At 50.8% G+C, this 13741-nt stretch overlaps 1 protein-coding gene across 1 annotated transcript in view; it reads left to right on the top strand.

The window, feature by feature from the left end:
• Nucleotides 1-1713: 1713 nt before the first annotated feature.
• The window catches only part of MAGI3 (membrane associated guanylate kinase, WW and PDZ domain containing 3), a 73172-nt gene continuing 61144 nt past the window's right edge, over nucleotides 1714-13741 (top strand). The window contains exon 1 of the mRNA XM_086476382.1: nucleotides 1714-2035. Coding sequence (XP_086332508.1) covers nucleotides 1714-2035 — 322 coding nt within the window. The remainder of the gene's footprint in view (nucleotides 2036-13741) is intronic.

Below are 13741 nucleotides of genomic sequence, written 5' to 3'. Positions count from 1 at the left end.
TGCTGCTTCGAATGCACTCTGTTGTGCAAACTGAGGTGAACACGGGGACACAGCACTGGAAACAAATATCCATTGGTTTACAATTCAGCAAACATTCTTTGGACTCTGCAGATATCAGCTCCTTCATTTCCTCCTGTGGAAAGGGAAGGAGTGTTAGAGTACGCAGAGTCACACCTCTCTATTTGCAAACAACGGCAACGCTCCACCTTCTCGGGACTCGGGTTTTAAGGCAGCCCCGCTGCTCAGAAGGAACCTCAGCCCACAGGGCACAGCTGGAGCCTTCAAGGTGCTCCTAAAACACTGTAGGTGTCAAAAAAGACTTGCAGTGGAAATTCGGCCTCTGAGCAAGTGAAAAACAATTTAAGAGGACTGGGCAGAGAAATTTGCAATTTTAATTGTAAAGCTTTCAGAGGATTAATCCTCAGCTTTTACAGTGGTGACATTGATGTTGAATGAACTTTCCTGTGGTGAGTAGTTTTCGGTGTGTGGTTTGTTAACTGGCTGCGCTACACTCCCAAACGCCGTGATTTTCCTAGTGTGTCCCTGGTGTGTAACCCATACCTGGCATGAGCCAATTGCTACGCTGAAATCTTTGATACACAGCTAAATAAAAAACTCCATGTGGAGAGCAAACGCACCGGATTTGTGTTTTCCAGTTGAAAAAAATATCTACGTGGGTATGTCTAAACTGTTGCCGTCGTTCTGACCTCTGCTCTGGCCCCACGTGCTCTGAACCAACTGGCTCCAGTGACGGCGGCGTGTGGTGCGGCTTTCTGTGCCCGTTCAGCCGTGCAACAGTACATGCCAGTCCCGAAGGGAGCGGGGGGCACACGCACCTCGCTGCAGCACAGAGCGAAGGGTGGTGAAGCGCCGGGGCCGGTGCTGGGAGGTACTGGCAGAGCAGCAGAGGGGAAGGCAGCCCTCCCTGCAGCGGAGCTTCACCAAACTGCCACCGCACAGGGCCAGGCCCAGGCGGGCCATGGCTGAGGGGAGATCCTGGCCGAGGGGTCACTGGCTGAAGGGGGTCTTCGCTGAGGGGAGATCCCGGCTGAAGGGAGAATGGCTGAGGGGAGACTGGATGAAGGGAGATCCTGGCTGAGGGGGGTCTTCGCTGAGGGGAGATCCCAGCTGAGGGGAGAATGGCTGAGGGGAGATCCTGGCCGAGGGGGGCACTGGCTGAGGGGAGAATGGCTGAGGGGAGACCGGCTGAGGGCAGATGCTGGCCGAGGGGAGATCCTGGCTGAGGGGGGCTCTCTGCTGAGGGGAATCCTGGCCGAGGCGGGCGCCGGCTGAGGGGCTGTTCCTGGCCAAAGGGGCCACACCCAGCCCGCGGCGCGGCCCCGGGGGGGGCCTGGCGGGGCCGGGACCGACCCGCCCAGCCCGGCCGCGGGCGGACGAACCCCGGCCCGGCCGCCGCGCTGCCCGTGACGGCACAAGCCCCGCCCCGGGGGGGCCGGCGGCGCGGCGGCCGGAGGGGCGTGGCCAGCGCGGCCGGCAGGGCGCGGCGGGGGCGTGGCGGGCCCGGGGGCGCGCGCGGCGGGGCCGCGGCCGGGGTCCGGGGGCGCGCGCGGCGGGGCGGGGCGCCGGCGCGGCGGGGCGGGGCGCGGCGGGGCCGGGCGGGGCGGCCGCCGCGGCGGGGCGGCAGTCGGGCGGCAGCCGCGGCCGGGGTGGGAGCGGCGGCGCGGGGCGGGCAGCGGCGCCCCGTGGTGCGGCATGTCCAAGACGCTGCGGAAGAAGCGGCACTGGCTGAGCAAGGTGCAGGAGTGCGTGGTGTCCTGGGGCGGCCCGGCGGGCCCCGACCCCGACCTCCTGCGCGGCGGCGCCGAGCGCGGCGAGTTCCCCTACCTGGCGGGGCGCCTGCCGCCGGGCGGCGAGGGAGCGCCGGGCCCGGCGCTGCTCTCGGGCAAGGCGCCGGCGCCGGGCGACGTGCTGCTGGAGGTGAACGGCACCCCGGTCAGCGGCCTCACGCACCGCGACACGCTGGCCGTCGTCCGGCACTTCAGGGAGCCCGTGCGCCTCAAGACCGTGCGCCCAGGTGAGCCGGCCGCCGCAGGCCGCGCCGGACCCGCGGCCCGCCCCGCCGCTGCCCGCGCCGCCGCCGAGCCGGTCGCGGGTAGGCCCGGCCGCGCCGGCGCCCTGCGGGGGACGGCGGGAGGGCCGCGGCGGGGTGCGGGAGCGCCCACCCGCCGGCGGCGGCTGGGCCCGGGCCGCGGGGTGGGAGGGTGCCGGGCTGGAAAAGTTTCCTCTGCTCCGGGAGGGCCCGGGGCGACGGCGGGGGACGGACGCGGCCCCGCCGCCGCGTGGGGCGGCGCGGGGCCCCGGAGTCGCGCCCCGGACCCGGGGCGGCGCTGGCGGGCGGCGCTCGCTCCCTCGGCCCGTCGCGGACCGCCGGCTCGGGCAGCGAGCTGGCCGCCGCGGGCCGCCCGCTCGGTCCCGCGACCCGAGCCCGGGAGCCGGCGGCCCGTCCCGTCCCGGTGGCCTCGCCCGGGGGCGCCGCGGGCACGCCTGTCCCGGCGGGGCGAGGGCTCGGTTCTCGGCCGCTACCGCCCGCCGCTGCTCCCGCTGAGCCGGACGGCAGCGCGGCCCGGGACGGGGGGGGCCGCGCGGCCTCACGCCGCTGTGTTTGGGGCGGCGCTGCGGGCGCGACCCCCGCGCGGGGCTCGACGGAGCGGCGGAGGGCGCCCGCCGCGGCGGAGCGGAGGGTCCCTGCCCGCCGCCGTGCCCGCGGCGTGAGAAGCGGTGTTTCACGGTGCTCGTGCGCTCCGGGCCGGAGCGCGGGGGGGCACGGCCGGGCTGGGGCGGGGGGAGCGCGGCACCCTGCGGGGCCCTGGTTTGCAGGGCACCGAAGACAACCCCCGGGCTTTCTTTTTCCATGGATTTGGGTTCATTTTGGGTGCACTTTAACTAACTGATGGTGTAGAGTCGGTACCGATGTGTCTGTCAAATGTCACGTTGATGCTGAGTGCCGGTACCTGCCGTCGCAAGAGCCCATGAGTCGCGGTGGCTCCGGATTTGCTGCTTTCCCAGTGGGACAGTCCGGGTGTGAGCATGATGCCTTACAAAAACTGCCTTTGGTAAAACCATTTTTCTGTGATTCGCAACTGATACCAGTATTTCCATGACTGACATCTGTAATATTTCTTACACCACTTCTTTGCTTGACACCTGTCTTGTACTTCTTTCACAACCGCTGAGTTGCTGTTTGACTTTAGGTAATACATATTTTGAATCAGATTTTCCTCATTTGACCACTAATGAAAAGTCATCTTCTGTATAGAGACTGTGCCGTTGGTCCTGATGCATATCAACTGTTAAATTAAAAAACAAAACAAGACCAAACCCACACCTTAAAAGCACCTGCAGAAGCCTGGTAGGCTTTGAAAGATGTCTTTATTTCCAGAATTGGAAATCCCATCTGAATGAAGAAAATAGAAAAGAATGAAGAGCTGGAAGTTAAATGTAAAATAAGAGGACTAAAAATAAAAAAGGAATAAATTGTTTAAGATAGAAAATAACAACAAATCTCTTTTGAAAAGAGAAAGCTTGTGGAAGATGAGACTATAGTGAGAAGATCAAAGGAATTTCTTGTGTTTACTATGGAGGCAAATAGGGGCATTCCTGTGCTGGGACTTTCCGTAACAGAGAGGTGTCTTGAACTGTCAAGGTAAAACTGGCAGAAAAGGTTTAGAAGAAACTGATACAATGAATAGTAGAACATGGCCAGAGCCAGATGATGTTCATTAGGCGTTCGGAATACCAAGTACTAAAGAACGCTGTGTTGCCTCTTCCTTACATCACTGGTGGTGTGGAAGGGGTAGGAGGTGGGGAATGCAGTGCCGATGGGAAAAGGGTCCACCAGACCAACAGGACTGACTTCTGATCCCAGCAAGTTGGTTAAAACTGTAGTTAAGAACAAAACTGTTGGGCATGTGAATAAACACCATCTAATGAGGAGAGTGGGTTGCTTTTCAGAAGAAAGTCTGTAAGTGTTTGACAGTTCACTGGTCGGTTTAATCAAATCCGGGTATTTTGGTGCAGTAGATTTTCAAATAGACTTCCAGGTATCAACAGACTTCGAATAAGGCTCTCGCCGAGCGAGCGTTGCGTGACAGCATAGCTGCCGAGAGAAAAGAGCAGAATTCTCCTGCGGGTTAGTAACTGGTTAAAGTACAGGAGGAAACTGCTGCTGGAGTCTTGCAAAGACCTGTGCTGTTTAGCATAGTCATCCAGAGCCTGCAACCTGAATGCTGGTTGAGTTGTAAAAAGAGAACTAGCATTTTTATGCTTATTTTATGTAACTTTTGGAACAAATCAAACTGAAGCTTCAGATCCAGCAATTTTTCCCATACTGGAACATACTGAAAGCTTATTTACCACATCAGAGGATTTTTGCAGTAATTTTCTGCGTGAGTTACTGTCCTTAAATCAGTATTTTAAAGCATTCGGTTTTCCTTGGTTGTTTCTTCGCAGGATTGCCACAGTAGCGCTCAGCGGCAGAATTCCAGTTAGGGCATGTGTAATTGGGAAAGTTGTTGCTGAGACGTTCTCTGTGAAGACCTGTGACTTCGAACGTGACTTCCCTTCCACCCCTGGTGATCCAGCGCAGTCTGGACCTGCTGAGCTTTGGAAGGCAGCTGGGAGGATGCGGGGGGTGGTGGTGCAGGGGGCAACAGCTGGGGAGCTGGTGGACCGTGGTGCACTCACAGTGTCTCTGAATTCTCAACAGCCACAATTGTGTTACTGGTTTTTAAGGTCCTGTGTTTCTTGTTTTTCTCCAGTCAAAACTGCTCTCTCAGGCAAACCGTCATGGTGAAAGGCACGGAGTGCCCCTGCCAGCAGGCCTCCATGTGCCTGGTGGCCCTTCAGGTTTGGGTGCTCTTGGGACGGGAGTCTGGGGGATGCAACTCCAGAGGTCTTTACCACGACAGTGAGGAATTTGTCGTCTTGTCTCTGAATTTTAGGGTGCATATAAGGCCTTGATGCTCGTAGTCCACCTCCGCATTTTAGAAGGATGACTTTGGTGTTTAAGAGCTGGCTCCGTCTTCCAGGTGAAGTCTGTGCAGGTGTCCCAGTAGCCTTGACTTGGGGGACCGGACTGCTTTATTTCAAGTAGTCATGTAGTCCTTCATTAAAGGCAGCAACAGCTTTAGTTGACAGCAGTAAAATCTGTCTGTGATACTTCTAGCAAGCTCATAGAAAATTTAAAATGGAAATTTCAAGATGCTGTTTAGTCTTGTTTGATAAGACACTTGAAAGATACGAATGTTAATTTGAACGCCATCTGTTAACTGCACATCACAAATGATGGACCATTTTGTTGATGAAGAAATTTGTCCTTCCCTTTCTGGCTCTGTCCTTACTTGCTGAGGAGGGAGGACAAGGCCAGTGTGCCACAGGCTGAGGATGGTGTCATCGGTGCCGCAGCCATGCCCCAGAGGAGGTCTGGCTTGGATGCGTGCAGACTAGCTGGAAAATCTTTGGTTCCAGTATTGGTAGGAGTTGACATTGCAAAGTCTGCAGAAGGCTGATCTGAAGCTCTCTGCCAGTACACCTGGACTGACGCTGGCATCTGAGTTGTCTAAATAAGTCAGATATGCCTTCATTCTACTTGATGGTTATAACCATACCTCTGTTTTTGTATAATTCATCATCATCTTGATCAGATGAGCAAAACGGCAGTGCAGAGAAATAAGGCTTTTTGTGCAATGTGATATTTGTATGTGTGTGCACGCATGCTAACATAGGCCAGCTCATCATAATGACTGCATTTGTATTTTAGCCATGCTTGGTAAGTGCTGGTTTCAAGCTAATTGCCTGCTTACATGCATGCAAACGATGGTGCCATGTGGCTCAGGGACCTTCCCTGTCCAGTGTTACTCAGATTAGTACATTAGCCTTGTAACTAGCTGGCACTGCTACAGGTTCTTTTATTTCCGTTAAGGAAAAATGAAAGCATTTTGCTTTAGTCAAATCCATTGTCTTTACACGCTGAGTTTGTCCTCGAAAGGTACCTACTATGCGTATGGCATTCAGATTTAGCCAGAAGGATGTTTGTGCAGGCAAGCCTGCTTGCCAAAATACTCATCAATATGACTTTGAATGCCTTCTTTCTTCATAGCAGCATGGTAGCCAAAATACATCAAAACTAGGTTGCAGGCTTAAAGTAAGAAAAATTACTGATTATCTGCAAGTTCCTCTTTCTGCAGCCTGAGTTGCCAGATACTACGTAGGAAGGAATGTGTTTTCCTTCCAAACTAAGGAGCTTTGATGAATACAGCTAGTCTGGGCAATTATTATGGTTTCGTGGCCATTGTAACTAGCATCTGGGAAGAAATGGGCAGTCTTGTACCTCTTCTGCTTGAGAGATGCTTCCAGAGTGCGTAGTTTTGTCCCTTGATTATTGAGAGAATGCATGTTGACTCCACTGCATCAAAACTGATCTTTCCTCAAACATTGCAGCAAGATTTAAAATTATGAAAAGTCCCCTTCAGACTAAATTTTTTTTTTTTAATAGTCTCAGTGCTCCTGAAAGTGTTAAACCTTGATTTCCTGTGTGTTGGTTTCACAGCTGACCTTCGCAGTCATGGCTGGAGCTCTTCCTCTGGCTGGGGCATTTGTTTGTTATCTCTGGTCTGGGTTGCCTGGCCTGCACTAAGTTGTCAGCTCGTGCTTTGATGTTTTCTTGTCCCAGCTGGGGCACGGGGAGGACTTCCCAGCTCATACTCACACAACGCATGGGATCTTTATTTTTTCAGTCCTCCCTGCGGTTTGCAGTACAAACAGCCCGCCCCAGTCCGGAGCTCTGATGCGTGTTGCCGCTTTGCGTGCGCTCAGCCACAGTCTGTAGGCTTTTGTTGTGACATCTCTGCCTGCTTCGGACCTATTGCTGGATTTGAACTACGAGAGAATTAGTAAGTTAGTATGGAGAATGAGATGATTGACAGGTGGATGTAGCACTCTGAAGTTCTTGATACCAAACTAATTATTTTTGAGTCGGTATCTTTTACTAAATCATGTAGTGCTCTTGGGACTTGAGGATCCTGCAGCCAGCAAGGCCTTATCTTACCCAAATGCTCTCCTGATCAAAATCTAGTACGAGCTTACAAGACGACAACTTACTGCTGGATGCATTTTTTCACGTGACTGTACAATTCTGTGGTGATTGATCCCTAATGCCTCTGTTACTGGTGGGAGCTAATGGAAGTGTTTAGCAGTCAGCTTGTGCAGGGGGGTCCCTTCTCTGAAGCAGAATGAATGAAAACGGTGATGACAAACACAGTGACTCAGATCAGGATTCAGCACTCGAGACACAATACTCGAGGCTGAGTATATAAGATTCATTTACATTTTCTCTTGTGCTTGTGGTAGGTACAAAGCCTCCATGTGGGGGTAAACATTTGCATGTTTGGCAATTAAGTCAGAGAGGAGGGCACGCCACACTCTGAGGCCGTTTTTGCAAAATCAGATGAATTTTAAATGTGCCGTGTTAAAACAGAGATCAGAGTACACACTAGGATAATTTTGCCTCTCGGAGGAAAGGCATTACCCTAATTCTGCGTTTCTCAGGAAGCTGGCAGTAGGCCAGCTCGGTGATTAACCAGACTGACGGGGTGTTGCTCTGCTGTCTGAGGAGCTGGGGCAGCCGGCTCAGGCCCGACCGTCCTTGGTGCGCGTTGGTGGGGGGGCTGCTGGATGCTGGTGCAGAGAGCTGCCCTCCCAGCCCGAGAGTGCACGGGGAACTGGTCCGGTTCTACACAAAAGCAGGAAAGGTTGATTTATTTTGCCACACTGGGGAAAGCCCGCAGCATACAGGTCGCTATGATGAATGCGTAGGCCATCCCAGTTTCGTGAACTGGGCAGAAGACAGATGTGCAGTCTCGAAAAAGAAAACTGAACGAGAAATGCTTTCTGCTGGAGGCTGTCATTTCTCTGAAGCATTGGCAGCAGCAGTGGTGTGTCCTGCAGCAGTTTGAGAGCCGCCTTGCACAAGAAGCTATTAGCTTGCCTTCCACATGTGTGGATGCAGAGGACTATCAAGCACTCACCAAGGGATGGGTATTAGTATGTGTATGTGATTTATAATCTTGTTTCTCATGTTTATCTTTATATAAATGTATTATCCTTGGCATAGAACGTATTGCCTTTCCTTTCACATATCCCTTTGTTTAAATTTTACTGCGATGAGTACTGTGTTAATGATTTCACTGTAAATGCACTCTTAATTATTCTGTTCTTTCTTGGCGTGTTAGTTTCAAATGATAACGAGGCCTCATGTGGCTTTTGCTACTGTGCTGCTTAACACCATGGTTTTAATTTGTACTTTTTTGTTCCCTTCAGGAGAGCTGTTCTCTTCCCTGTACCATTCGTTGATGTCCCTCAGGAGAGACCCGGTAGAGTAGCGCAGACCACGGCCAACATTTACATGGAGCTAGTGGCAGAGTGGGTAGTGCAGTTGGTGTTCTCCAAACCCACCTCTGCTGTGTCCATGTCCTCTGCTTTAGGGGAAGGAGATTTTCACTAGGACTGAATGGTCAAGCACTCGTATTCCAGTTATTCCAGAAGGGGATTTTCTCATTTAGGCAGTCAGTTTTGATTGGAATTCTTGCATATAAGTTTATGTTGCTTTTCTAGTAGAAAAAAAAAAGGCAGCTTAGGTTTACATGCCAGCATAGAACTTGCTTAAAATCCTTGCAACTGTAATTTTGCCACTGCTCTGCGATGGCAGGAGGCTCTTTTCTATGTGAATGAAGCCAAGAATGAAATAAACGTGAACCTTTATTAGAAGCCGTGATTTCAACAGCAGATTTCATCTTCATAATTTTTGGCTAGGTATTGCTCTTGAATTCTTGGTTGGCTTTAATGAAATGCTAGTCAGTTGTAGAAAATGGCTGGTTTTTATCACTCTCAGAAGATACAGTTTCCTTAGCTTTTTAAAAAGAATTTTCATATTGCTTTTGTAAAAGACAGACACTTGAAAACTAAACTGCCTTTTTAGAAAATTCCTGAAGTAAACAAGCTGTGCTTGTATAGCTTGCTGTGCACTGTGCTCCTTTATTACTGAAACATGTGCTTCAAGATATTTTTAAGACTTATCTGCTGAAAAAGATCTTAAAATATAACAAGGATTGTGCATTCAAATGGACAGCTGAAAAAAATACTCTAGTTTTGATAGTTGCTGTTTTAAGGTCTTTGAATTCATTCTTCTGGTTCTTGTTTTTAATTCGTGATGCTTCCTTTTAAGAAATATCTTGTCACATTTATGGGCTGTTAGTTAAATCACATCTTGTTCCCTAAATGGGAACAATTTTCTTCTTCAAAGCAATAGTATTCCTGAGAGTGCTAGATTTGGATTAAGAAAAATACGAGCTCTTTGTATTTGAGAGTAAATTCCTTATTTAGTTCTGCTGAACAGAAGGTGAGGGGAAAATGCAGTAGGAAGACTGCAGACTTATATTGATCTGTTATCGAAACCAGAATCCTAAGTAATTCATCTTCTTAGTTGCTAATGGATATTTGAGTCTGTGTTAAATTAATCTTTTGGGGGCCTACAGTGGGTCAGTGGGAACAGGAGCTGCTCCCAGGTGACTCACCAGCAGTAGCTGAATATGATGGGCTGGTTTCCAAGCTAATCTGTTTTAAAAGCAGAAGTATACACATTTGGTGAAAAGGGGAGTATCCCAGGAAGGGTGTTTGTTGGTATGGCATTAAGAGACTGAAAAGGTGCTAATGGAGAGAAGGGGATTGCTAGGACTTGCTAGGGGGCAGCAAGTCGAAGGGACGCTGGGGTTTATGTTAATTTTTCCATACTGGCTGTGAAAACCTATGTACAAGCTGTCCCTCAGTGCTCCTGTTTAAGGTGCAGATACAGGTGGCTGCCCATAGCCGTGTTCTGTGATTAGTTTAGGTGTTGCTTTTAATATGAAATACAATCGTAGCAGCCTTGTGTTCAAGCTTATGTCACTCTGCTTTTTTTGTCATATGCAAATGCAACGTGTTAAAGAAATGATCATATGTGGAAATGAAATTGCATTTGCAAAGCACACCAAGGTTGTTAGACATAACTCTGAGCTTTCTCTGACAGGGAGCTTTTAAAGCATGTTTTCATATTTACCTTTAAAAATGCTTGCTCCAAGCTGCTCTTCAATATGTATGTTTCTCAAGCCTGTAATTTTTCCTCAATTGTTGGTTGCTCTCAGTTGAATGTAACTTCTTCAAATTGAAAATAACTAGTGTGTTTACTGTCCATCCTGTGTCACTCTTCACTTCCTGAATAGCAGTCTAGTTTGTGTAGCTTGATCCCTGGTAAATTATTTTCCTGAGATATGGTTAAAAAGTTAATTCCTTTAAGCTCTGAATTGCCATACCTCTTCAGTTACCTGTATAAAAAAATGTAAAGCTTAAATTCTAGCTCTATCAGGTCGTGGTACACTTGAATATTGATTCTTACTGTGTTCTACTTCAGTGCCATTTAATTGCTGACTTTTGGTAATAAATACAATCAGACTAACAGCTGGTGTCTTATGAATATGGATCGTGGATGCAATATAAACATCAACAGTATTCTGGTTTTTGGTGTCTAGAAATGTGTTATTTCCATCTGCATAATAATGAAGTATTCTTTCAAAAAGGTGGTAAAGGCAATCAGCAAGGTTAATTGTGTGAATTGTCTGCTACTAAAGTCGCCTCTTCTTAAATCTGCCGCATTTGGAAACGGAGAACATGCGTTCTCACGAATCCAGACTGGTATTGCCCTTACATGAGAAACTAACCCGGAATCTGACTCCAGCGATAGTTGTGTTGCACTTGTACAAAACCAGGTGGTTTGGTGAGGCTGGGACCCTCCAGGACCGTCTCTGGCACTGGGCGTTTAGAAGGAGCCAGTGGCATCACCTTGTCTCCGCTGTGGCGCAGGTCGGAGCTGGTGGGCAACGTGGGAGATGCGAGTCACAGGCTGGTGCTGACGACTTGTGCAAATAACATTAAGGAGTACTTTGAGGTTGACTGCTTGCCTTATCTCAAAGAGACAGAAGTAGAGAAGATGCAAAGAAGGAGACCACCAGCCTGGAAAAGCTCTTGTGCAGCAGTTCAGAGAAAGGTGGAAACACAAAGGAAATAAGTACGAGAAACGGGAATATGCACTAATGGTACAAAAGAGCAGGATTAGGAGTTTGTTGCTCCTTCTCTCTCAGCTCAAGTTCGAGGCCGTAACCCACAGCAGATAATCCCTGATAGCAGGAAATGTGTCTCGGGGCGTGTGATGTGCCGGGGTGAGTCCCTGGAGTCAGGTTCAACAAGGTTCAGTATTGTTTGGACTTCGCCTTGTAAAGCTTGCTGTTCTGGTGACTTGTATGTGCTAATTAACAGCTGTGTGGGGGAAGGCACAGATGTTCAGGATTTTTCTGATTTGGTCCCGGGGTATACCTTCACACTGGAGATGTGGGAACGGTTCCTTCATGTGCTGGATGTTATTTAAAACTCTGTCTTTTTGTTGGCCGAGTGGGAGCTGTAGGAGCCTGCGGAGGCCCCGCACCTGCAGTCCCCTCTGCTGGGATGAAACTTGTCCCCTCCAAGTGTCCCCAGCTGAGGTGGGAGTGTGTCCGCTTTTGACTCCGTAAATGTCGTGGGGGGACTACAGAAATTTCCATCAAAGTTGCCCAGAAACCCCTATAGCCCCGAACGTTCACGTACTGCTGGATGTCACCTGGGCTTCTCGGGTGAAGCGGGGACGTGGCAGTCGGTCCTTTGTCACTATAAATATGTGTCTGTGGGGGCTGAGGAGCGTGGCAGCCTGAGAGAGGCTGTGAGGACGAGCTTGGTGCAGGCGCCTTCGAAAGAGCTGCCCTGCTGCAGCGGAGGGTGCGGGGCACTCGCGGGCTGCCCCCCGCGGCAGGGCTGTCCCCCGCCGGCGGCCGGCCGGCTCGGCGAGCGCCGGCCCGGCGGAGCTGCAGTGTTGGCGTTGCAGGGCGCGTTGGCCCTCTGGGCCCTGAGGTGCCTCCCGCCGTGCCGGCTGGCGTGGGACCTGGGCGCAGCGACTGTCCCGCTGGTGCGGCCGTCCCGCCCCGCCGGCTCCAGCGCGGTGAGCTGTGGGGCAGCTGCCCCAGGGCCGCCGCAAATGCGGCAGCGGAGGAGGTAACTGCAGGTGTGAGAGACAACCTGGGTGTTTCCAGGGTTGATTTATGAAGCTTATTAACAATAGGAAATTTTTTTTTTTAAGAAACCACTTTTCTTTAAAACAATCACTGAAGGACCTGAACGATGTGGATCGGGTGATGTTTACTCCACCGTGGATTCTTGGCTTGCAGATTTACAGCTTTCCGTAGCTGTCTGCAGACCCTTACAGGTTTACATAAAAACACCTTCAGAATTTTTCAACTCAAGATGCATCCTAGACTGAACATGGTAGTCGGTTAAAAGAAAAAGCAAGCTCCCTTCCTTGCCTGCCCCACTAAAAACCCACATGCCTTTTTAGGCCTGGCCATACGACATTTGTAGTGCAGATATGAATAAAGATCTCACGTCTTAGAAACCGTGATGAGTGGTTGGTGTGTTCCAGTGTTTACCTCCTGGTAATCAAACGTGGTTTGAGGCATACATCATCGGCCAGCTTCTCTGAGCTGTGAAGAACACCAAAGGCCATTTTGAATTTTAAAAAGCAAGTCAGAGATCTGTGCAGTTATCTGCCAGAAATTGCTCTGAAAAACAGCCATTGATACTTGGTGGTTTAGCCTGTATATCAAGCTTTGAGTGTAGAGAATAGAAAGGAACGTATTTAGTGCAGAGTTTTTACTGAAAAGCTTCTGCTGCCTTTGCCAGAAGTTTTTTTTAATAAAACATGGAGGGGGAAATTAATTTCCCTTGGACTGGGATTGTTTTGCAGATTGTTTTGTGAGCAGTTCAATGTTCACTATTATGTTTTGGGATTTGAATTGTGTCTCTCCTATTAAGCACCGTTTTGTCATGCAGGCGAGGACGCAGCGTGCGATTTGGGAACAGTTTTGCCAGGACCCATCTGTTTGCCCTTTGAGAGTTTGACAGCTCTTGCGTGCTCTGTGGGCAAAGTGGGGTGTACTGGTGTGGGGAAAGGGGAGAGGCCGTGGCCAGGCTCAGGCTTTGCCTCTGGGAGCCGATTTCTTGTGCGGTGCTCTGCTGGAGTCCTCTCCAGCCATGGCGTCGGGCCATCTCCTGGGGCTGCGCGAGGCGCAGGTCTCTCAAGGTGCTCTTGTGCAGCTGGGTGGGCAGGAGCGCGAGGCTGCGCTGGGGAAACGCCGCATTGCAGCTGCGGCAGGGTGGGAAACGGCCGGCGGTGCCCCCAGGGTGCTGCGTGGTGCTGCAGGGGGACGCTGGAGCTCTGGGGGGCCGGCGGAGAGCGGTCTCCCTGGCCGAGGTGGGAGTGGTGTGCAGTGGTGGCTGCACCGGTTTTGTGCTTCGCCAGAAGAAACATGTTTTAAAAAAAGTCTCCTTTCATGTTGATGAAAGAACAGATGAGAGAAGAAATTCCATCTGAAGTGGCTGCTTAATTACTGTTTGATACAGTGATGTAGTTTGTCACATTAAGTTGTTATGGAAATAATGTTAGGGTAGAAAGCGGGTTTTGCTCCAGAGCAGTAACTTTCAACTTGTTTGTCTGAATTTTCCAGTGTCACCCAGTCTTGTGTGGCAAAGTTAAGACAAAGTTTTTAATCCGTCTGCTCTTCTTAAATGTTTCATGAACGCTGTGGGAGTTCATTCAGGGATTCAGTGT

This window comes from Leptosomus discolor, chromosome 21, assembly GCF_034619465.1.
Source record: "Leptosomus discolor isolate bLepDis1 chromosome 21, bLepDis1.hap2, whole genome shotgun sequence".
Taxonomy (NCBI): Eukaryota; Metazoa; Chordata; class Aves; order Leptosomiformes; family Leptosomidae; genus Leptosomus; species Leptosomus discolor.
The sequence above is the reverse complement of the archived record's forward strand: the minus strand, read 5'-3'. Positions and strand labels throughout refer to the sequence as shown.